General features: G+C 43.3%; 1 protein-coding gene across 1 annotated transcript in view; it reads right to left on the reverse strand.

The window, feature by feature from the left end:
• The window catches only part of st3gal1l3 (ST3 beta-galactoside alpha-2,3-sialyltransferase 1, like 3), a gene marked incomplete at both ends in the record, with an annotated part of 81825 nt that overhangs the window by 38256 nt on the left and 19106 nt on the right, over positions 1 to 24463 (reverse strand). Inside the window, one exon of the mRNA XM_084130215.1 lies at positions 19217 to 19396. Within this exon, the coding sequence (XP_083986341.1) occupies positions 19217 to 19396 (180 nt within the window). The remainder of the gene's footprint in view (positions 1 to 19216; positions 19397 to 24463) is intronic.

Genomic DNA, 24463 nt, shown 5'->3' on the forward strand with positions numbered 1-24463 from the left:
CTCGCTCGATAGGCTGATGCAGTTGCCGCAGAGCAGCCAATAGGCGCGCAAGCTGTCTCGCCTATGTCTGCATGCTGCCGCAACGCGTTTTACATTAATACAAAATTAAAGGATAATTTTTGGCTTCAATATCTCGCGGAAAAAGGATTTTCCCCTAGCGTAAGATACTTACGCAGTACTCGTTCCCTCTTCTAGAGAGAACCGAGGTTACGTTAGTAACCGAGTACGTTTTCAGTGAGGAAACCTAACCGTATCACTCTCGTCATTATTTCTCCCCTTTTTCAGGTACGTTATTGGTATAAAATTGAGTTAAGTAAATGTAATAATGTATTAACATGTCAAGAGTGTTGAAGGTGTGTTTTAGTAACATTTTGAGTAAGTTAAAGTTAAGTTTGCAGAGTGTAATATGTGCGTGTGTGAGCGGAGCCCCCGCTCGGTTACAGAGAAAAATAGCTTCCTACCGAGAGAAGCAGCCATTTTATGTAAATTGTGAATTAACAGATACGCAGTTAATAATCTATTTTGCGGTGTTATTTGTATAATGTGTTTTAAGCACTTTATTGACATTTTTGGTAAATGTAGTTATGGTTTACTGAGCTAAAGCTACTTTGTGCTTGACAGCTATATTGAAAAAATGAGTATATGTTCCAGTGAATTACAGTGTATGCTGTTGTGACTTGAATAAGCCCTATATCCTACAAAACTACTATTTCCTGTAGATCTGTTGATCTGTAAAATGTTGTATTGTTATAAAAGAGACATAACACTAAAGTTTTCAGTGAGGAAACCTAACCGTATCACACTCGTGATTATTTCTCCCCTTTTTCAGGGTTGTAACATTTTGGAGGCACCGCTGGGATTGCTGTTCAGATGTCCGGTGGCCACATACTGGTCGCTGAATTCCGAGCCAGCTAAATCCCCACATCACAACCCGGGCAGGCTGCAGGGAGGAAAGTTTTGCTGTTCGAGGGGAGCTGGATGTTGGTGGTTAAGTACGTGTCAACTGAGGCCATTAAGAGATCATCAGAGACAGTAAAGACCATCTAATTCAGAGTCAACTCCTGCACGGTAAAAGTTCCTCCTGTCCTGTCAACATGACAACCACCTTGGAAGAACTACAGGGAGAGTTAATAGGGAAATTGCACACCCTGACTAAAGACGAGTTACTAGAGATATGTGATTTCCTTGACATATCAGGTGAACAGAGAAGAGATGTTCAAGACAAATCCCGCATATCACTGATGACTCACATTATGATGTTCCTTGAAAGAGAGGAATTGGCAGAGTTAGAAGATGACGGCATGTCGGAATTGTTGCTACTTAAAGACGAAATGGCGGAGATGATCAGTGGCATGGATAACAAAACGGCAAACTGAACATGATATTAAAACAACAGGAACACATCGCAGAACAGAGGAACCGAGAATGGTAACCTCACAACAAGGAGTGGAAACTGAGCAGATTACTGCAGTCAATGCAATGATCAGTGATTCTCTGCGCCAGACCCAACCGCCAGTCCATCCTCAGGTGAGCATGCAGCCCTTACCCAGCACTCAGCCACAGCCCAGTCAATACTGGCGCAAAGAGTTTAAAATTTCTGGGCAGACAGGTGAACCGGGCCAGAAAGAGAAACTGATTTTTTCCAGCCTTGCCCATCAGATTGAGAATGGACTTAACAGAGGCTATCCTGAGGTAGAGATTGTAGATGCAGTAATCAGGGCTATTTCTCCAGGCTCACAGCTACGCAGCTACTTGGAAGGTAAACCCCAGCTAACTCTTCCCACACTTAGATGCATCCTGCGTTCCCACTTTCAAGAAAAGAGCGCAACAGGGCTTTACAAACAGCTAGCTTCAGAATCACAGCATTGCAAGGACACCCCTCAAAGCTTCCTGATGCGCGTCTTAGATTTGAGGCAGAAAGTACTGTTTGCGTCCCAGGAGTCAGAATCAGGACTTAAGTATGACCCTGCGCTGGTCCAGCGCATGTGTTTACACACAGTCCTCACAGGTCTCCAGAGTGACAGTATCAGGATAGACATGCAGCCTCTCCTGCTAGATAGTGAAACATCAGATGAGGTTTTGCTAGAGAAGCTTAACATTGCTTGTGCTAATGAAATAGAAAGACGAAACAAAAAGCGGAACCCTCTGAGGTCGGCAAACGCGCCCCCGCGTTTTTCTGGATTTTCTTCACATAGTAGCACAATAAACTTAAATTACTCCATCATTTATGGTCATACAGAAAAAAGAAATATGAAAAAAGAATCTGTGAGATGTCTACTTTTGTTTGTGTCCACTTACAATCAAATCAAAACATTGTGCTTTTGTAAAATAAAGAAAATAAACAGGGTGTGCTTTCTGCCTCTCCGTCGCGGTGAACTTTTTTTTCTTGAGCACGTCTATAAACTGAAACAAAACTCAGCGAATACTATTCACACATTTATGAGCCATATACCTTTATAGACATTTAAGTGTGTACTTTTAAATGATCAGATTCAAACTGAAAACAAATATTCTCTGTTTAAGTAATATGTATAAAACCAACAAGATGCCCAGTATCTCAAACCCTTGCTCATTATTTTTAATTCGACCACGCCCAGCGTGTGCAAAAGAGATTGACATGCAAATCATCCACATGGAACGCGAACGCGCTCGTTACCTCAAACACAAAGCACCAAAAAACTTCACAAGTCTCTGCTTTTCGTTGAGTTTGGAAGACACACTGTGAGCTTACATTGGATTTACCTCAGAAGAAGAAGAACGCGATTTGAAGACAAGAAAGATGTAAGGTAAGAAATTCTTAATTATTAGTTTATGTTATTGTTGCATAAACTTCACATTGCAGTTGAACTGTTGCTAGATATAAGGTGAATATTATAATATTTAGACCTGTGTCTGACTTCAACATTCACATACATGAACATGGTAAAGTGAAAATCAAACACCTTGGAAATGAAAGGTATGTACAATGTTTTTAGGAATGGCAGAAAGGTCTCTGTCTTTGGATCATTGTTTTCAATAATGTGCTTTTTTGTCATTTGTTGTGTATCTTTGGATTATTTTGTGTTGTAAATAAGTCCAAACAATCTAAAAGCCATTCTTTTTTAAATCTCCTCATTCTTTGTGCAAGGTTGCTCAGAATGATAGGGCCTGATAGCTCCTAATAGGGCCATTAGGGGAGGGTCTTTGTCTTTCTCAGGTGTAAAAGCCATACATATTAATGATGTGATCACGCCTCTTCGCACGCCTCTTCGGGACAGAAAATAAGCTCAGACCCCAGAGGGTTAATGCCCCACAGCCTTCTACAACTGTAAGTGTAGTCCAGTCAGAAGATACGCCATCTGCAAAGTGTTCTGTGAAGGAAGTCAAAGCTAAGATACCCGCAGAAATATTAACAGAGTTAGCTGAACTTAAGACGGGTGTAGCTTCTCTAAAAGGTCTCAGTGCAGAGATAGCTCAGATTAAGGAGACATTACAGCAGCCTATGTTTCAGTCACAGCCTTATGCCTATGTCCCACCTCCAGTTAGGAGGCCAGATAGGGAACCCTAGCCACCTCTTCCCCAGCAGCAGTATTACAGCAACTACAGTCAGCCCCAAGCACCTGACCCTGCGCAGCATCAATATGCACCTAACTGGTATACAAACCGCTCTGCTCAAGCTACAAGGAGATGTTTTGCCTGCCAGCAGGCCAGAACAGATGGACGCTGCACACACTGCTTCCGATGTGGGAGTGGAGAACATTTTCAAGCTGGATGTAAAATCCGGGGAGTCAGACCATCAAGAGAGGCCCCTTTAAACGGGAAAGGGTTACCGCTGAGGGATGAGTGTTAACCATAGCTATCGAAAAGTCCCAGAAATGTGCAAATTGTGCCAGAGGAGAGTCATTTGAGAACCTGAAACAATGTTCATCATGTAAAGAGACACTGTATTGTTCCAAAGCATGTCAAAAACAACATTGGACCAAACTTAAGGAAAAATGCACTCACCTGAAAATTGACTCTACCAGTGAAAAGCTTTCCTGCACAGAGGAAAATGCCCACTCTTTGCCATCCCTAGCACAGGTTTTCCACCCCCATAAGGTCACCTCGCTAGTCGGCAGACAGTGCCTTGTTGAGTGTCACCTGAATCACCAACACCTCCAAGCTCTATTGGACACGGGCTCTCAGGTTTCGGTCATTGATGAACGATGGAAAGAGGAATCCCTCCCAAACGCAAGGCTGATGGATGTTTCAGAAATCCTGGACTCACCTGATGATCTAAGATTGACTGCAACAAATGGGACTGAAATGCCGTACCTGGGATGGATTGAGACAACTTTTCGGCTAGCCTCTGAAACTGACCAAACAAAAGAACTGATCATCCCAGTGCTGGTAATGAAAGGCTGTCACCTATCTCATCCCATCATAGGTTTCAATGTTATCGAGCACATCCTGGCAATGACCAAGAAGACTAAACGGTACAGTACAGTGAGAAAAGCTTTTCCAAGCCTCAAAAGAAACAAGGTGAGCACTTTTATACAGGCTGTTAGCGCAGAACAGACAGATGAATACGGGGTGAAAACAAAGGAAAAGAAGGCTGCTGTACCAAAACACAGTAGCATTCAGATTGAGTGCCGTGTAGCTTCCCAGCCTTTCAAAGAGGACATGATGATGCTTTTTCAGCCAGACCTGAACCCTCAGTGGCCAGATGGACTTGAGTTCTTTGACACACTAGTCAGAGTCAGGAAATGTGTTTGTCCAGTCATTATGCTTGATGTCTCTAATCCCACTGACCACGACATTGCCCTGTTAGGACGCACAATAATCGGTACAGTACAAACCATTATGACTGTGTTACCTGCCCAAGTCTTTGAAAAAGCTGTCACCTCAGCCACAGTGAATCATACCAGCATTCGAACCCCATGTAATTTTAGTGAACAGTGGGATCCACCAGTAGGGTTAAGTCACCTAACCGAAGAGCAGAGAGAGGTAGTTAGGCAAATGCTTAGAGAAGAGTGTCACTCCTTCTCCAGATCAGACAATGACATTGGCTGCATTGAACGATTGGAAATGACTATTTCTCTAAAGGACTCGGAACCGGTCAAGGACCACTGTATCAGGAGATGAAAGGTTACCTTCATGACCTCATAGCTCAGGGCTGGGTTAGGAAGTCAAACTCTTCATACTTTTCACCTGTTGTGTACGTTAGGAAAAAGGACAGGACCCTCCGGTTGTGTATAGATTACAGAGATGTGAACCAGAAGACGCATCCCGACCGCCAGCCCATCCCTCGGGTCCAAGACATCCTGGACAGTTTAGGTGGTAATTCCTGGTTCTCCCTCTTAGATCAGGGAAAAGCGTATCACCAGGGATTTATCTCTGAAGAAAGCAGACCACTGACAGCATTTGTGACCCCGTGGGGACCCCCATTCGGCCTGCTGCTTTTCAGCGTTGTATGGAGGAATGTTTGGAAGGGCTCCGGGATAACATCTGCATTCCTTATCTGGACGACACACTAGTTTTCAGTAAAACTTTCGACAGCCATGTGAATGATGTGCGTAAAGTTTTGCAGCGCCTCAGAGAGTATGGCATCAAACTCAAGCCAAGTAAGTGTGACCTCTGTAAACCCCAGATCCGTTATTTGGGAAGAATAGTGTCTGCAGAGGGCAGCAAAGTTAACCCAGCCGATTTTGAAGCAGTAAGAGCATTGAAAGAAATCAGACCAGAGACGGTGGGCCAGCTCAGAAAAAAGCTTGGTTTACTCACTTACTACAGACAGTACATCAAAGACTTTTCTAGGAAGGCCAGCTGTCTGTATGACCTCCTGAAAGCAGATTCAGAGAAAGTACCTGACCACCCACGGAAAACAAAAACAAAGAAAGTAAGTCATGTGGTGCCCTCAAACAAGCCAATCCTGTGGAGTGACCAGCACCAACAGTCACTTGAACAGCTGATTGACTGTTTGCTTCACCCACCAGTCTTAGGTTTCCCTAATTTCACTCAGCCATTTGTTGTACACACTGATGCGTCACACCAAGGCTTGGGAGCAGTTCTTTATCAAAAGCAAGATGGGAAGCTTAGGGTCATTGCTTATGGCTCTCGAACCTTAACAGCAGCTGAGAACTATCACTATCACTCTGGCAAGCTAGAATTTCTAGCTCTAAAATTGGCAATCACTGACAAGTTCCGTGATTATTTGTACTATGCTCCGACATTTACTGTGTACAGCGATAACAATCCGCTCAGCTACATACTGTCTACTGCAAAACTGAACGCAACCACTTCCAGGTGGGTTGCAGAATTGGCTGATTTCCACTTTACAATAAAGTACAGGCCGGGCAGAGAGAACAGTGATGCAGATGTTTTGTCAAGGATACCACTGGATGTAGAGTCACTGATGAGAGAATGTTCTGAAGAACTTCCACCAGACACTATTACCGCCACAATACAAGCAGTTGAGGTACAGAAAGAGTCTGTTGCAACTTGGTCACTCTCAGCTGCATCTATGTCAGTATCAGTTGTAGGTGAGACAACCGCTGCATCAATCAGCTCGATTCCAAAAGATGAGATAAGAGAAGCACAAGAATCTGATCTGGTCATCCGTCCTGTGCTTGATTTCAAACTGTCTGGTTCCAAACCGCCAGTTAAGGAACAAAAGGAATCCAGTCCAAAGACAAAATGCCTATTCTGAGAATGGGACAAATTGACAATAGACAGTGATGGCATTCTGTACAGAATCACTACAGCCCGCAAGCAGTTAGTCCTACCAGAGCAGTACAAAGGTAAAGTGATGAAAGAGTTGCACAATAACATGGGGCACCAAGGTACTGACCGCACTGTATCACTAGTACGTGACCGCTTCTTCTGGCCATATATGCAATCTGACATTGAGCACTATGTGACAAAAACTTGTAGCTGTGTCAAACAGAAAAAGCCAGGCCATGAAATAAGAGCTCCTCTGACAAACATTGTGACAACACAGCCATTTGAACTGGTATGTATAGATTTCCTCCATCTTGACAGATGCAAAAGGGGATATGAGTACATCCTCGTTATTGTTGATCATTTTACACGTTTCACGCAAGCCTACGCCACCACATCAAAGTCAGGAAAAACTGCTGCAAATCTCATCTTCAATGACTTTGCCCTGAAGTTTGGGTTCCCCGCTCGCATCCACCATGACCAAGGGGGAGAATTCAAAAATCAGTTGTTCCATCAGTTAAAGAAACTCAGTGGCATGGCGGAGTCCAGAAAAACACCCTACCACCCGATGGGTAACGGTCAAGTGGAACGTATGAACAGAATGTTAAAGACACTAACTGAGACACAAAAGTCAAATTGGAAGGAGTCTCTGAACAAACTAGTTTATGCCTATAACTGTACCCGTTGCGAAGTGACCGGCTATTCACCATTTTATCTTCTGTTTGGGAGATCACCCAGGCTTCCAGTTGATATGCTCTTTGGATTGTGCACAGAGGCAGGTCCCAGTAACCAGTGAGACTACGTGTAGAAATGGAAACAAGGGATGAAGGAAGCATACGCCATTGCAAATGAAAATGCTCAGAAAACTGCTGAAAGAAGTAAGAAGTACTATGACATTAAAGTTAGGAGTGCAGTGCTACAGCCTGGCGAGCGAGTTCTGATTAAAAACCTGACACCAAGAGGAGGACCAGGTAAACTCCGTAACTATTGGGAAGATACAATTCACACAGTAGTGAGACAAATGGGTTCAGACCTGCCGATTTATGAAGTAAGACCAGAAAAGGGTAGGGGACGCTCCAGGGTCCTGCACGGAAATCTGCTCATGTCTTGTGACCACTTACCTTTTGAGACACAACCAGAAATGACTAACGATGACAAAAGTAAGAAAAAAAGGAGACATCAGCCTGCATCACAGTCTCTCGACTCTGATGAAGACAGTGGGGATGAATATGACCTTTATCATGAGCCGCTACAGGTCGCCACATCTCCTACAGTACCTGAGGAGAGGTACACTGAACCAGCGAGAGAGTCGGAACACAGGCCTCCACCACTGAAACAGACAGTTGTAGTGCCAGTTCCTGATACGCTACCAGCACAGCCTCTTGTTGAAAAGCAGCTGGAGGGGACAACAACCATTAAAGACCTGCCTGCTGAGGAGATGAACTTGCCTGCTGAAAATCTGCCTGATGATCATCCACCAAGGGCCTTTCCTTCATTAACTACTGTTGCTGAACCTGAGGAACCACCCTACCAGCTGCCACGAAGAGAAAGACACGCTCCAAGACGTATCACCTATGATCAGCTTGGTAGCCCTTCCTGCTACAGTATCCAGCCACAACCACAGTTGTTCCCTGTCTACCCTGCACCAGGACTGGTTCCATGGCTGCCATCACCACACCAATATTACCTTCAGCCACCCTGCATGTATGGACTTCACCAAACATAACGCTACAGAGATGACAGGTTTGACTGATTTCACAGACTGTTGCAAGAGGCAATTTGCAGACTATGCATACAGATCATTGAACCTGATGGACTGTTGATCAATAGTATGAGAAAAGACTGCTTATGGACTGTTTATACAGCTGGTCAACAGATATGGACTGTGGATAATGTGTTGACTCTATTTGAACTGTGACCTTTGACCTCTGCTCAAGCACTGGCTCACAGAAGATGATTTTCTAGGTCCAGTGCATAAGAGACTGTTTAAGATGACAATGTTGGTAATGTCGGAATGACATTTATTTTGTCGGTGAGAGTGTGACAGGTTAAAGGAAATACTTGTACTGTTATTGTACTGTTATTGGCTAAAAGGTTTTAGTAAGTTAATAGGATGTGAGGATCTTAAAATATCTAAGGTTAAAAAGCTCATGCATTCAGTACTAGTTAATAGGGATTGATACAATTCATATAATTGTGTTAAAAAGTTAAAATCTGTCATGTGTACAAAGGGTAAAAATTGTAAGAGGAACGTTATATTGATAACTTCATTTTGTAGTGCCTAATTTAATAAGTTTAAATAGGATTTCAGTAAGTTGGCTCTCTCAAGCCAACTTAATAAGTTTAAATAGGATTTCAGTAAGTTGGCTCTCTCAAGCCAACTTAATAATAATAAGTTTAAATAGGATTTCAGTAAGTTGGCTCTCTCAAGCCAACTTAATAATAAGTTTAAATAGGATTTCAGTAAGTTGGCTCTCTCAAGCCAACTTAATAAGTTTAAATAGGATTTCAGTAAGTTGGCTCTCTCAAGCTAACTTAATAAGTTTAAATAGGATTTCAGTAAGTTGGCTCTCTCAAGCCAACTTAATAAGTTTAAATAGGATTTCAGTAAGTTGGCTTTCTCAAGCCAACTTAACTAGATTAAAAAGTTCGTCGAGACAAACTTTAAGTTGGCTTGAGAAAGCCGGACCAGAAAGTTTGAAGAAGTTTGAAGTTTAAATTAGTTTGAAGTTTAAAATAGTTTGAAGTTTAAAGTAGTTTAAAGTTTAAATTAGTTTAAAGTTTAAAGTAGTTTGAAGTTTAATTTAGTTTAAAGTTTAAAGTAGTTTGAAGTTTAATTTAGTTTAAAGTTTAAAGTAGTTTGAAGTTTCAAGTAGTTTGAAGTTTCATTTAGTTTAAAGTTTAAAGTAGTTTGAAGTTTCATTTAGTTTAAATTAATTAGGGTGTTCTGGGTGGTTGATATGGTGTGCTAGGTGGTTGCTAGGGTATTCTGGGTGGTTGCTAGGCGGTTGCTAGGGTGTTCTGGGTGGTTGCTATGGTGTTGCTAGGCGGTTGCTAAGGTATTCTGGGTGGTTGCTAGGCAGTTGCTAGGGTGTTCTGGGTGGTTGCTATGGTGTTGCTAGGCGGTTGCTAGGATATTCTGGGTGGTTGCTAGGCAGTTGCTAGGGTGTTCTGGGTGGTTGCTATGGTGTTGCTAGACGGTTGCTAAGGTATTCTGGGCGGTTGCTAGGCGGTTGCTAGGGTGTTCTGGGCGGTTGCTATTGTGTTGCTAGGCGGTTGCTAAGGTATTTTGTGTGGTTGCTAGGCGGTTGCTAGGGTGTTCTGGGTGGTTGCTAGGCTGTTGCTAGGGTGTTTTGGGTGGTTGCTAGGGTGTTCTGGGTGGTTGCTATGCTGTTGCTAGGCGGTTGCTAAGGTGTTCTGGGTGGTTGCTAGGTGGTTGCTAGGCAGTTGCTATGGTATTCTGGGTGGTTGCTAGGTTGTTGCTAGGCAGTTGCTAGGGTGTTCTGGGTGGTTGCTAGGCGGTTGCTAGGCAGTTGCTAGGGTGTTCTGGGTGGTTGCTAAGGTGTTGCTAGGCGGTTGCTAGGGTATTTTGGGTGGTTGCTAGGGTAGTCTGTGTGGTTGCTAGGGCGTTACTAGGCAGTTGCTAAGGTGTTCTGAGTGGTTGCTAAGGTGTTGCTAGGCGGTTGCTAGGGTATTTTGGGTGGTTGCTAGGGCGTTGCTAGGCAGTTGCTAGGGTATTTTGGGTGGTTGCTATGGTGTTGCTAGGCAGTTGCTAGGGTATTCTGGGGGTTGCTATGGCGTTGCTAGGCAGTTGCTAGGGTATTCTGGATGGTTGCTAGGGTGGTTGCTATGGTGTTGCTAGGCGGTTGCTAAGGTGTTCTAGGTGGTTGCTAGGCGGTTGCTAGGGTATTCTTTGTGGTTGCTAGGGCGTTGCTAGGTGGTTGCTAGGGTGTTGTGGGTGGTTGCTATGGTGTTTCTAGGCAGTTGCTATGGTATTCTGGGTGGATGTTAGGGCGTTGCTAGGCAGTTGCTAGGGTGTTCTAGGTGTTTGCTAGGTGTTCTGGGTGGTTGCTAGGCAGTTGCTAGGGTGTTCTGGGTGGTTGCTCTGGTATTTTTGGTGGTTACTAGAGCTTTTCTAGATTTTGCTAAGGTATGTTTGGTAGTTGCTATGGTGTTACTAGGTGGTTGGTAGTTGTCAAAGATGGTTACTATAGAGTTCTTAAAATCTTTAATAACGTGCCTATGGCCGAATATGCACAAGCATGGAGCAATATCACAAGGCTACGAGTGTGATATTGCTTTAAAAAATGTAAAAAAAAAATTCTTTAAGTATTTATTGGTTTAGGGTGGTTGCTAGGGTGCTGAAACTGGTTGCTAGGGTGTGGCTATGAAGATTTTAGGCCATTACTTATTGGCTGCTTGATAATATAAATCCTCTGAGGGAGAGAGAGAGGGAGAGACGCAGGGGTGCCAGGCCCTTTGGAGTCTGTGTGTGTGAAAACGGCAGTTGGGATTCAAATGTTTTAGAACTCCCCATGTTAAGTCAATGGGACTTTTTTGGCCGCTTTTTCGTCCGCTGTGCGAACATCGTACACCCGATCGCTTAGAAAAGTCATAGCACACCTCTCCTCAATGAGCCGGTCGATTTGACACCTCACTCAGGGGTCTGTGACAAACGGTGCGGGGCGAGTTACGCGCCAAACTTTTGTGTGGAATAATAATAAGAAAAAGAACTAGAATGTACATTTCCTGAAGAAAATGTGAAGTGGTGCTTGCAGTGGCAAAACTCGCCACTCGGTTGCTAGGGTGTTGTACATGATTGCATACAAGCCAACAACCATGTCTGTACGATGTTGTGGAGCTGAAATATGGCTTCTATATGTTGCAATATGGTTGCTAGGTGGCTCTAAATGGTTGCTAGGGTGTGAATACACAGTTACCATGGTGATATTTACAGACTGTTTTCCAACTGAAACTAATGAGCCAACCCCCATCTCTATACGATGTTCTGATGCAGAGATATACGTTTTGCTAAACGGTTGCTAGGGTACTCTATTTGGTTGCTAGCGAGTGGCTTGTCAGCTGCCAATGATGAAACTCCAAAGGCTTCTTGTCAGTATGAATGATATAATCCAACTCCCATGCCTCTGTGACATTCAGAATGGAAGATATGCCTCTTTGGATATTGGTTGCTAGGGTACTTTGTTTGGTTGCTAGGGAGTGGCTTGTCAGCTGCCAAATGATTAAACTCCAAAGGCTTCTTGTCACTATGTATGATATAAACCAACTCCCATGCCTCTGTGACATTCAGAATGGAAGATATCCCTCTTTGGATTTTGGTTGCTAAGGTGCTCGACAATGGTTGCTAGGGAGGGGCTTGGAAGTGTTGAGGTGATTCATGATTGGCTGTTTGCTGCCCCGAGTCAAATGAGACCACCCCCACGTTTCTATGACAATTCAGTCTGGAGATATCTCTTTGAACTCTTTCAATGGAAGTCTATGGAACTTGTTGCTAAGGGGCTCTAAATGGTTGCTAGGGCGTGGCTTGATAGCTTCACAATGATCCTGAGAGACTGATTGGTCGTCTGAGTAAAATGAGCCCTCCCCCTTCTCTCTATGACACTGTGATCCAGAGCTACGTTCAATACAAAGTCCCTATGCAATTTACCATAGTAGGAAAAGCATGTGTGTTTCACGGGACGTTCCTTCCCCATAGTAAGTCAATGGGGCAACTTTGGGCATCTCCTGCCCCCCAGGGGTGCAACTTTTACCCCATTGTGAGGTATGTTCTTACAGAGCCTGTCAGCCTCTCCAAATGTGGCAAATCACACGTTTCTGCGAAATCCTCGCTCAGAGCTACGTGTGGTCAAAGTTCGTCGCAATGTTAAGTCAATGGGACTTTTTTGGCCGCTTTTTCGCCCCTGGGGCGAACACCGCACCCTCGATCGCTTATAAAAGTCATAGCACACCTCTCCTTAATGAGCCGGTCGATTTGACACCTCACTGAGGGGTCTGTGACAAACGGTGCGGGGCGAGTTACGCGCCAAACTTTGTGTGGAATAATAAGAATAACTAGAATGTACATTTCCTGAAGAAAATGTGAAGTGGTGCTTGCAGTGGCAAAACTCGCCACTCGGTTGCTAGGGTGTTGTACATGATTGCATACGAGCCAACAACCATGCCTGTACGATGTTGTGGAGCTGAAATATGGCTTCTATATGTTGCAATATGGTTGCTAGGTGGCTCTAAATTGTTGCTAGGGTGTGAATACACAGTTACCATGGTGATATTTACAGACTGTTTTCCAACTGAAACTAATGAGCCAACTCCCATCTCTATACAATATTCTGATGCAGAGATGTAGGTCTTGTAAAATGGTTGCTAGGGTACTCTGTTTGGTTGCTATGGAGATGCTTGTCAGCTGCTAATGATGAAACTGCAAAGGCTTCTTGTCACTATGAATGATATAAACCAACTCCCATCTCTATACGATGTTCTGATGCAGAGATATACGTTTTGCTAAGCGGTTGCTAGGGTACTCTATTTGGTTGCTAGTGAGTGGCTTGTCAGCTGCCAATCATGAAACTCCAAAGGCTTCTTGTCACTATGAATGATATAAACCAACTCCCATGCCTCTGCGACATTCAGAATGGAAGATATGCCTCTTTGGATTTTGGTTGCTAGGGTACTCTGTTTGGTTGCTATGGAGTTACTTGGCAGCTGCCAATGATGCAATTCCAAAGGCTTCTTGTCACTATGAATGATATAAACCAACTCCCATGCCTCTGTGACATTCAGAATGGAAGATATCCCTCTTTGGATTTTGGTTGCTAGGGTACTCTGTTTGGTTGCTAGGGAGTGGCTTGGCAGCTGCCAATGATGAAACTGCAAAGGCTTCTTGTCATTATGAATTATATAAACCAACTCCCATGCCTCTGTGACATTCAGAATGGAAGATATCCCTCTTTGTATTTTGGTTGCTAGGGTACTCTGTTGGTTGCTAGGGAGTGGCTTGGCAGCTGCCAATCATGAAACTCCAAAGGCTGCTTGTCAGTATGAATGATATAAACCAACTCCAATCTCTATACGATGTTCTGATACAGAGATATTCGTTTTGCTAAACGGTTGCTAGGGTACTCTGTTTGGTTGCTAGGGAGTGGTTTGGCAGTTGCCAATGATGCAATTCCAAAGGCTTCTTGTCACTATGAATGATATAAACCAACTCCCATGCCTCTGTGAAATTCAGAATGGAAGATATCCCTCTTTGGATTTTGGTTGCTAAGGTGCTCGACAATGGTTGCTAGGGAGTGGCTTGGCAGCTGCCAATGATGAAATTCCAAAGGCTTCTTGTCAGTATGAATGATATAATCCAACTCCCATGTCTCTGTGACATTCAGAATGGAAGAAATCCCTCTTTGAATTTTGGTTGTTAGGGTACTCTGTTTTGTTGCTATGGAGTGGCTTGGCAACTGCCTATCATGAAACTTCAATGGCTGCTTGTCAGTATGAATGATATAAACCAACTCCCATGCCTGTGTGACATTCAGAATGGAAGATATCCCACTTTGGATTTTGGTTGCTAGGGTACTCTGTTTGGTTGCTATGGAGTTGCTTGACAGCTGCCAATGATGAAACTGCAAAGGCTTCTTGTCACTATGAATGATATAAACCAACTCCCATGCCTCTGTGACATTCAGAATGGAAGATATCCCTTTTTGGATTTTGGTTGCTAAGGTGCTTGACAGTGGTTGCTAGGGAGGGGCTAGGAAGTGTTGAGGTGATTCATGATTGGCTGTTTGCTGCCCCGAGTCAAATGAGACCACCCCTGTGTTTCTATGACAATTCAGTCTATGGGACTTGTTGCTAAGGTGCTCTAAATGGTTGCTAGGGCGTGGCTTGATAGCTTCACAGTGATCCTGAGAGACTGATTGGTCGTCTGAGTAAAATGAGCCCGCCCCCTTGTCTCTATGACACTGTTATCCAGAGCTACGTTCAATACAAAATCCCTATGCAATGTGTAGGACGGCCCATTTCATGGGCCGTCCTACACCATTGTAAGTCAATGGGAAACTTTGGGACGCTCCTGCCCCCCAGGGGTGCAACTTTTACCCCTTTGTGAGGTATGTTCTTACAGAGCCTGTCAGCCTCTTCCAAAGTGGCAAATCACACGTTTCTGCAAAATCCTCGCTCAGAGCTACGAGTGCTCAAAGTTCGTTGCAATGTTAAGTCATTGGGACTTTTTTGGCCGCTTTTTCGCCCCTGGGGCGAACACCGCACCCCTGATCGCTTATAAAAGTCATAGCACACCTCTCCTCAATGAGCCGGTCGATTTGACACCTCACTCAGGGGTCTGTGACAAACGGTGCGGGACGAGTTACGCGCCAAACTTTGTGTGGAATAATAATAAGAAAAACTAGAATGTACATTTCCTGAAGAAAATGTGAAGTGGTGCTTGCAGTGGCAAAACTCGCCACTCGGTTGCTAGGGTGTTGTACATGATTGCATACGAGCCAACAACCATGTCTGTACGATGTTGTGGAGCTGAAATATGGCTTCTATATGTTGCAATATGGTTGCTAGGTGGCTCTAAATGTACATTTCCTGAAGAAAATGTGAAGTGGTGCTTGCAGTGGCAAAATTCGCCACTGGGCAGATGCTAACACAATTGACATGTTGTGATACCATGATATACCACATTTTAGCATTATTTACCACGATTTACCATGTTTCTAAGATGATGTACTACGATTTACCACATTCCAGCATGATTTACTATGATTAACATGTTGTTAGAATGATGCTAGCAGGATTAGCATGTTGTTAGCATGATTAGCATGTTGGTTGGATGATGCTAGCATGATTAGCATGTTGCTAGCATGCTTTTAACAAGATGCTAGCATGATTAGCATGTTGCTAGCATGCTTTTAACAAGATGCTAGCATGATTAGCATTTTGCTAGCATGTTTTTAGCTAGATGCTAACATGATTAGCATGTTGTTAGCATTATGCTAGCTTGAATAGCATGTTGCTAGCATGATTAGCATGTTGCTAGCATGATGCTAGCTTGATTAGCATGTTGCTAGCTTGATTAGCATGTTGCTAGCATAATGCTAGCATGATTAGCATGTTGCTAGCATGATGCTAGCTTGATTAGCATGATGCAAGCATTATGCTAGCTTGATTAGCATGTTGTTAGCATGATGCTAGCTTTATTAGCATGTTGGTAGCATAATGCTAGCATGATTAGCATGTTGCTAGCATGATGCTAGCTTGATTAGCATGTTGCTAGCATGATTCTAGCATGATTAGCATGTTGCTAGCATGATGCTAGCTTGATTAGCATGTTGCTAGCATGATGCTAGCTTGATTAGCATGTTGCCAGCATGTTTTTAGCAAGATGCTGTTGCCAGGTGGTTGCTAGGGTGTTCTGGGTGGTTGCTATGGTGTTGCTAGGCAGTTGCTAAGGTGTTCTGGGTGGTTGCTAGGCAGTTGCTAGGGTATTCTTGGTGGTTGCTAGGCAGTTGCTAGGGTATTCTTGGTGGTTGCTAGGGCGTTGCTAGGTGGTTGCTAGGGTGTTCTGGGTGGTTGCTATGGTGTTGCTAGGCAGTTGCTATGGTATTCTGGGTGGATGCTAGGGCATTGCTAGGCAGTTGCTAGGGTGTTCTGGGTGGTTGCTAGGTGTTCTGGGTGGTTGCTAGGCAGTTGCTAGGTGTTCTAGGTGGTTGCTAGGCAGTTGCTAGGGTGTTCTGGGTGCTTGCTAGAGTTTTTTGTGGTTACTAGAGCATTTCTAGACGTTGCTAGGGTGTTCAGGGTGGTTGCTAAGGTGTTTTTGTTAGTTGCTATGGTGTTACTAGGTGGTTGGTAGTTGTCAAATATGGTTACTATGGAGTTTTTATAGAGTTCTTAAAATCTATAATAACGAGTGCCTTCTGTACGGCACTCGGCCTGCGGCCTCGTGCCTATGGCCGAATAGGCACAAGCATGGAGCGATATCGCAAGGCCACGAGAGTAAAATTGCTTTAAAAAATATAAAAAAAATAAAAAAATTGTTTTTTTTGGTTTAGGGTGGTTGCTAGGGAGCTCTTAGTGGTTGCTAGGGTGCTGAAACTGGTTGCTAGGGTGTGGCTATGAAGATTTTAGGCCATAACTTATTGGCTGCTTGATAATATAAATCCTCTGAGGGAGAGAGAGAGGGAGAGACGCAGGGGTGTCAGGCCCTTTGGAGTGGTGTGTGTGTGAAAACGTCGGTTTGGATTTGAATTTTTTTAGAATGCCCAATGTTAAGTCAATGGGGACTTTTTTGGCCGCTTTTTCGTCCGCTGTGCGAACATCGTACACCCGATCGCTTAGAAAAGTCATAGCACACCTCTCCTCAATGAGCCGGTCGATTTGACACCTCACTCAGGGGTCTGTGACAAACGGTGCGGGGCGCATTACGCGCCAAACTTTTGTCCAGAATAATAATAATAAGAAGAAGAATAATAAGTATGAGCAATAACAATAGTGATGCCTTGCTTTCAGCAAGCACCACTAATAAGTATGAGCAATAACAATAGTGATGCCTTGCTTTCAGCAAGCACCACTAATAATAAGTATGAGCAATAACAATAGTGATGCTTTTAAAAAAGCACCACTAATAAGTATGAGCAATAACAATAGTGATGCCTTGCTTTCAGCAAGCACCACTAATAAAAAAAAGAATAATAAGTATGAGCAATAACAATAGTGATGCTTTCAAAAAAGCACCACTAATAATAAGTATGCAAGAGAACACTAATGATGCCTTGCCTTTGGCAAGCACCATTAATAATAAGTATGAGCAATAACAATAGTGATGCCTTGCTTTCAGCAAGCACCACTAATAATAAGTATGCAAGAGAACACTAATGATGCCTTGCCTTTGGCAAGCACCATTAATAATAATAAGTTTAAATAGGATTTCAGTAAGTTGGCTCTCTCAAGCCAACTTAAGTTTAAATAGGATTTCAGTAAGTTGGCTCTCTCAAGCCAACTTAATAATAAGTTTAAGTACAATATCAGTAAGTTGGCTCTCTCAAGCCAACTTAATACGTTTAAGTACAATATCAGTAAGTTGGCTCTCTCAAGCCAACTTAATAATAATAATAATAATAATAATAAGTTTAAATAGGATTTTAGTAAGTTGGCTCTCTCAAGCCAACTTAATAAGAATAATAAGTATGAGCAATAACAATAGTGATGCCTTGCTTTCAGCAAGCACCACTAATAAGTATGAGCAATAACAATAGTGATGCCTTGCTTTCAGCAAGCACCACTAATAATAATAAAAAAAAGAATAATAAGTATGAGCAATAACAATAGTGATGCCTTGCTTTCAGCAAGCACCACTAATAAGTATGAGCAATAACAATAGTGATGCCTTGCTTTCAGCAAGCACCACTAATAATAAGTATGAGCAATAACAATAGTGTTGCTTTGAAAAGCACTACTAATAATAAGTATGAGCAATAACAATAGTGATGCCTTGCTTTCAGCAAGCACCACTAATAATAATAAGTTTAAATAGGATTTCAGTAAGTTGGCTCTCTCAAGCCAACTTAATAAGTTTAAATAGGATTTCAGTAAGTTGGCTCTCTCAAGCCAACTTAGTAAGTTTAAATAGGATTTCAGTAAGTTGGCTCTCTCAAGCCAACTTAATAATAATACTAAATATTAATATTACTATTTAAGACCATAAAACATTACACCAAAAAACAAAACATATTAGAAGGCAAAATGTATGTACAAAATGTTGCCATGAGAGTGCTCACCTCGACTTGACTAGTGCTCACCTCCCTGTCTCCATGGTCTTCACTAATTACATGTTGCATCATGTATTCATTTTAAGGTATTCTGTTAACCTTTAAGGCTTTAAATGGTCTTGCACATCTACAGTATATCTATCAGGCCTACTTCACCCATACCTGCCCATCCAGTCTCTTAGATCATCAGAACTTGGCCAATTGTCAGTTCCTAGATTCCGGCTTTCTAGGTGTACAATAGTTTTGTGTTATTGCTCCCAAGCTCTGGAATTCATTACCCCCTCTCTTTGTAATATCTCTTCTCTATCTGCCTTTTAGTCTCAACTTAAAATATATTTGTTTGAAATGTGTTTTCAATTAATTGTATTTGATGCTTTTGTGTTTATTTATTTATTTATTTATTTATTTATTTATTTATTTGTATTGTTTGTTGTAAATGTTCTTCACCTTTGTTAAGCGACCTTGGGCTTCTGGAAAGGTGCTATACAAATAAAACTTATTCTTCTACTTCTTCTTATTCTTCACTTAAATCACATTTCTTCCCCACTCTGATGCTCAGTTTGAACCTCAGCAGATTGTCTTTACCATGTTTACATGCTTAAATGCATTGAGTTGCTGCCATGTGATTGGCTGATTAGATATTTGCATTAATGAGAAGTTAAATAGGTGTACCTAATAAAGTGGCCGGTGAGTTTGTTTTACACAACTGAAATCACAATGGCATTGCCATGCGTGTTCATTTGTTAAACTTGTCTTACCGATCAATGTGTTTGGTAGTAAAGACACTAATGAGCCACTGCAGATCCAGAGTCTTGAACGGAATCAGCACCAGATGGGTGGAGTTGTCCATGTCTACAGCACTCTCGGGGTAGATAATACGGTGAGTGGTCTTAAACCCCACATCCCTCTCAAAACCCTCTGTTGGGCCTTTGTTAATCCTGAAAAAAAGCAAATATCATTTCGGTAGAGTTTTTTTGATAGAGTATATTTAACACTCATTTTTATTTGTATTCAATGACTTGCATAAAACATATTTGTATTTTTTTGTGGGCCAAAGAATTGAAATCTTGATAAATTTCTTATAAAATTCTTAGGACAGTTGCACACACAACAACAACAAACAACAACAAATCTACAAGAACAATACAACAACTTCAGATAAGATTGAATCATCAGATTTATTACCTTACTTTTTTTTTTGAAAATCTGTGGGTTGACATTACAGTAGTTATTCAATACTTGTGTTGTGGAAGAATATAAAAATAAACCTAAAAAAAAAAAACTCGGTCCCACTTTATATTAAGTGGCTTTAAGTACTATATACTTACATCAAAAAATAAGTACAATGTACTTATTTAGTTGATGTTGTATTGTAAAACACTTTTGCTGCTACTGAGGTGGATACGGTCCCACTGCCAGTTGTTTTACTCCCTGACCGTGGGAACACTCAGCATGGACGCACTGGCACACAGCTGGCCCCAGGGCCTCCGCAAATGTGCATTTCCCCCAGTGAGCCTACTTGCACAGACCCTGTGCAAAGTCAGGGAGGACGAGGAGCAGGTCCTTCTGGTGGATCCCTATTGGCCCACCCGGACTTGGTTCCCAGAACTCATGCTCCTCGTGACAGTCCCTCCCTGGCCCATTCCTCTGAGGAAGGATCTTCTGACTCAGAGACGGGGCACCCTATGGCACCCGAGTCCGGACCTCTGGAAACTCCATGTCTGGTCCCTGGACGGGACGCGGAGGTTCTAGGTGACTTACCCCCAGAGGTACTTAACACCATCACTTATGCGCAAGCGCCGTCTACGAGACGTGCGTACGCCTTGAAGAGGAACCTGTTCGTCGAGTGGTGTTCCTCTCGCAGAGAAGACCCCCGAAGATGTTCGATTGGGTCAGTGCTTTCCTTGCAGCAAGGGTTGGAGCGAAGGCTGTCTCCCTCCACCCTCAAAGTACATGCTGCCGCTATTTCAGCATATCATGACCACATAGATGGCAAAACAGTAGGAAAGCACGACATCCTCCTCGTCCCCCCTCCATACCCTCTTGGGACCTTTCCCTGGTGCTTCGAGCACTTCAGGATGCTCCCTTTGAGCCTTTGCAGTCAGCAGACTTAAAGCTACTCTCTTTGAAGACTTTGCTACTGATTGCACTGGCCTCGATCAAGAGGGTAGGGGACCTGCAAGCATTTTCGGTCGACGAATCGTGCCTAGAGTTCGGGCCAGGTGACAACCATGTTGTACTGAGACCCCGGCCTGGCTATGTGCCCAAGGTTCCTACCACTCCCTTTAGAGATCAGGTAGTGAACCTGCAAGCGCTGCCCCTGGAGGAGGCAGACCCAGCCCTGGCTTTGCTCTGTCCCGTTCGCGCTCTGAGCGTTGGCAAGTGGCTCCTCGCTAACAGATATCTGTTATATCTCTATAGAGCTGCGGACTGGGTGACACCTAACACGTTCGCTAGATACTATAGCCTACGTGTAGAGCCGGTGTCCTCCCGTGTTCTCACCCTAAACGGGTAGAAGCACTGTGAGTACCGGATCTGTCGGCTTGCTGCATCCTACTGTGCACCCTTATTGCTCCAGAGTCAAAACCTGTTGAGTCCTCCAAACACCCTCGGCCCAGACATGGCGAAGCGTCCGGTGCCAGGCCTTTATCCGCTGAATCCTTGAGAACCGGGTCTAGGCTGGGTCCCATATGTGTGACCCTACGGGGATCCCATATGTGTATATTCTCCACGGCTGCTCCTAAACGGAAACCTGTGTCTTTCCCTTGGGCTAAGTCACCCATTATTCATATGCAGTACAACCCTCGGGTTAGTCCATATGTCTATTCCCACATAACTCTCCTTAAGAATGTGGCTCCCGCAGCGCTCCCCTCCCTCAGATCGGGCACGCTTTCCCAGTGTTATCCAATAATCTCACTGTATGGGTTATCACGGAACAACAGTGACGATACTCTCGGTGTAAGCCCTCTCCTATCGTCCTTCCAGGCAAGAAGGTGTGGAGGCTTACACAGGGCGCTGGATAGGGTGCAGCAGCTGTGGCGCTTTGGTAGGGATTCCTATTCGTCATTCACCACGACGTACGTCGTAGTGACCGGACGATAGGGAACGTCTCGGTTACATATGGTAACCCTTGTTCCCTGAGGGAGGGAACGGAGATGTACATCCCGTCGCCACATCTGCTGCGACCCGCCGGGGCAGCCAGCTCACCGGCTCGGCTCCTCAGCAAAAAACTGAAGTGCAATCGCACCAGCTGCTTGTTAAATACCCGCGCTGCGAGGCTGCACAGCTGATGCAAATGACTGCACGCCAATATGCATTGGCTCATTTAGTTTCCCTCGAAGTAGATTGGCCTCTCTAGCGAGATTCCTATTCGTCGTTCACCACGACGTACGTCTCCGTTCCCTCCCTCAGGGAACGAGGGTTACCATATGTAACCGAGACGCTGTATTTTGAAATTAATTGAGAGCTTTCAATTTTAATAGTCTTAGACTCTTTGATAGTGCCATTTTCTCTTTAGCTCGCTTAAATGTTAACATTACTCTGCACACGGCGTTATAGCGTATAGCGAAAAAAATAAAAATGCAGTTTAGTACATGAGAATGCCATGGAATAATTCTGAGTGTAAAAGTAGGCTACGTTAAATAATTATTACAATAAGTTAGGCTCCATTGTGAAACAAGCAAATTAAAATGATACACATTTATTATTCACAATATGGAAAGAGGAAATAAAACAAAGTTTGTTAAGAGCATGAACCAAACATGCCATTAAAGGAACACGCCAACTTTTTGGGACTTTAGCTTATTCACCTTATCCCCCAGAGTTAGGTAAGTCCATACTTACCCTTTTCTTACCCTTACCCATCCTTTTGTTTAGTCAAGGTCACATGAGACACAGACATCTTCTAACCGTATACATTCTGGGAACTATATTCTCAGAAGGCGAAGCACTGCTACTTGGATGGAGTGATTTGCTCGCAGCACCTGAGAATCCCCGTGGTGAGGAGCAGAGAGTTCACTGAGAGTTGGAGTAAATCACTCCGCAGAAGTAGCAGTGCTTCACCTTCTGAGAATATAGTTCCCAGTATGTATACGGTTAGAAGATGGTTATGTCTCATGTGACCTTGTTATTTGTACATGCTGTGACTATACAAATCACAACATGTAAATAGGAAAATGTTGGCGTTATTTTGTCACTTATTGGGAGCCGTATGCTAGCTGGAGCTGTTTACCTCCAGTCTTTGTGCTAAGCTAGGCTAGCGGTGGGTGCGTCAGACAGAGTTTGGCACGCATGGAGATGAAAAGGGTATGTACTTATCTAACTCTGGGGGATACGGTGAATACGCTAAAGTCCCAAAAAGTCGGCGTGTTACTTTAATGGGCTTATTCAAATCCTCTTTTATTTTTTGAGTTATTTTTATCCATTCTGCATCTCCCACATATGTTTTAGCAAGGTGGTTTGAGTTGCAAGTTGATGAATGAAGAAGATACTTGCCAGGTTACGTGTCCCTACTGCTTTATTAATTTATCCAGTGTAAAACCCGGACACCGCCACACAAATGTGGCTTTTTGTTAATGACTGTCCTACTACAGGATTTAACACGGAGTAATAGCTCACTACCAGTTACAAAAGACACTGCAACAGTCTATCACAGGCAATTCTAGTAGCATTTTATATCAATTAATTTATTAAATTATCCTTTGACTATGTTCTGCACTGTGAGGGTTGTGCTTAATGAATTTCCGGGTCTCGCCAGAAGATTGCGCCCGCAGTTGAATCATCTATAGTGATGAATATGGTGAAAGGAGGAATGGTGGGTAGCCACATACACACACTTTAGACAATCACTGCTGGGTAATGAATTAACTTTACTTTTTATCTTTGCAGAATGATCAGAACAAGGAACTGGAGAGTGGGACCAGGAACGAGCAGAGAAACAAGAAGGTAGGTATACTTCAGGTAAGAGATAATCCAAATGGATACAGTCCGAATCTAAGGGTACGTTTACACGACAACGATATGCTTAAAACTGCTGTATTCTGTATTCTGTATCACTGTATTCTGCTGTCAGGTCGTTAGATGGCGATGAAACCCTATAGACTGGACACGTACTATGCATGACGTCATCGTCTTCAGAGCTTCTTGTTTTTGCTGTTTACATGGAGACCGCTTTCAGAAGTTTGCGTTTTCAAGCACCCAAAATGCCATTGTCTTGTAAATGAATGGCCAAAACACATAAAAAGTTGTAGGTTTTTAGTTGAAACCGGTGTCATGTAAACAGCCCCTAAGACAAGACTAGACAATAGTGAGGTGGCATTTGAACCGAGGTGTCGGAGCTCGTGTCAAGCATAAATGGGTGTGCCAGATGAAGCCACGATTGGAGGCTTGTGTTGTTAATGTAGAAATCACATGACCAATGACAGACAAATTCTCATTTTCTGTTCAATCACATGCACGATTCATTTTGGGTGTCGGAATGTTCAAACCCCCAGATCTTACTGTCACGGTTCACAAATTCTCTGCCTTTTCCTTGTCTCATGTGATTGTTGTGTTGTGTGTTAATTAGTATGGGTGTGTCCTCCAATTATCTCTGATCAGCAGCGCCAGCTGATTCCCATCTACTCACCTATTTATTCTCTGTGACTGGTGTCTTCTGTTGTCAGAGCTTTGTGGTGTATTCTGGTGTTTGTTCCTGTCCCGTTTGGCTGTTCCCTGTGATCTACGTTCCAGTTGGATTATTCGTCGTGTCTTCATCTCTGTTCTTCATCGTCACTCACCTGGATTCGGATCATCACTGTGTTCATCACTCATCACCAGCCCCGTTGCTCGTCGAGGTTCCTGCGTCACTCTCCCACCCCTGTGTGTCGTGCTTTGGACTCTCTGACCACTCTGTTTATTTATTAATAAACACACTTGTTCCTGCTTTTGTCTCCTCTCTTACATTCATGACACTTACTTTACAAGTAAGTTTTCATTCAGACTTATTCAAATACATTTTTAAATAC

The sequence above is a fragment of the Abramis brama genome (assembly GCF_963993115.1).
Source record: "Abramis brama genome assembly, chromosome: 12".
Classification (NCBI taxonomy): domain Eukaryota; kingdom Metazoa; phylum Chordata; class Actinopteri; order Cypriniformes; family Leuciscidae; genus Abramis; species Abramis brama.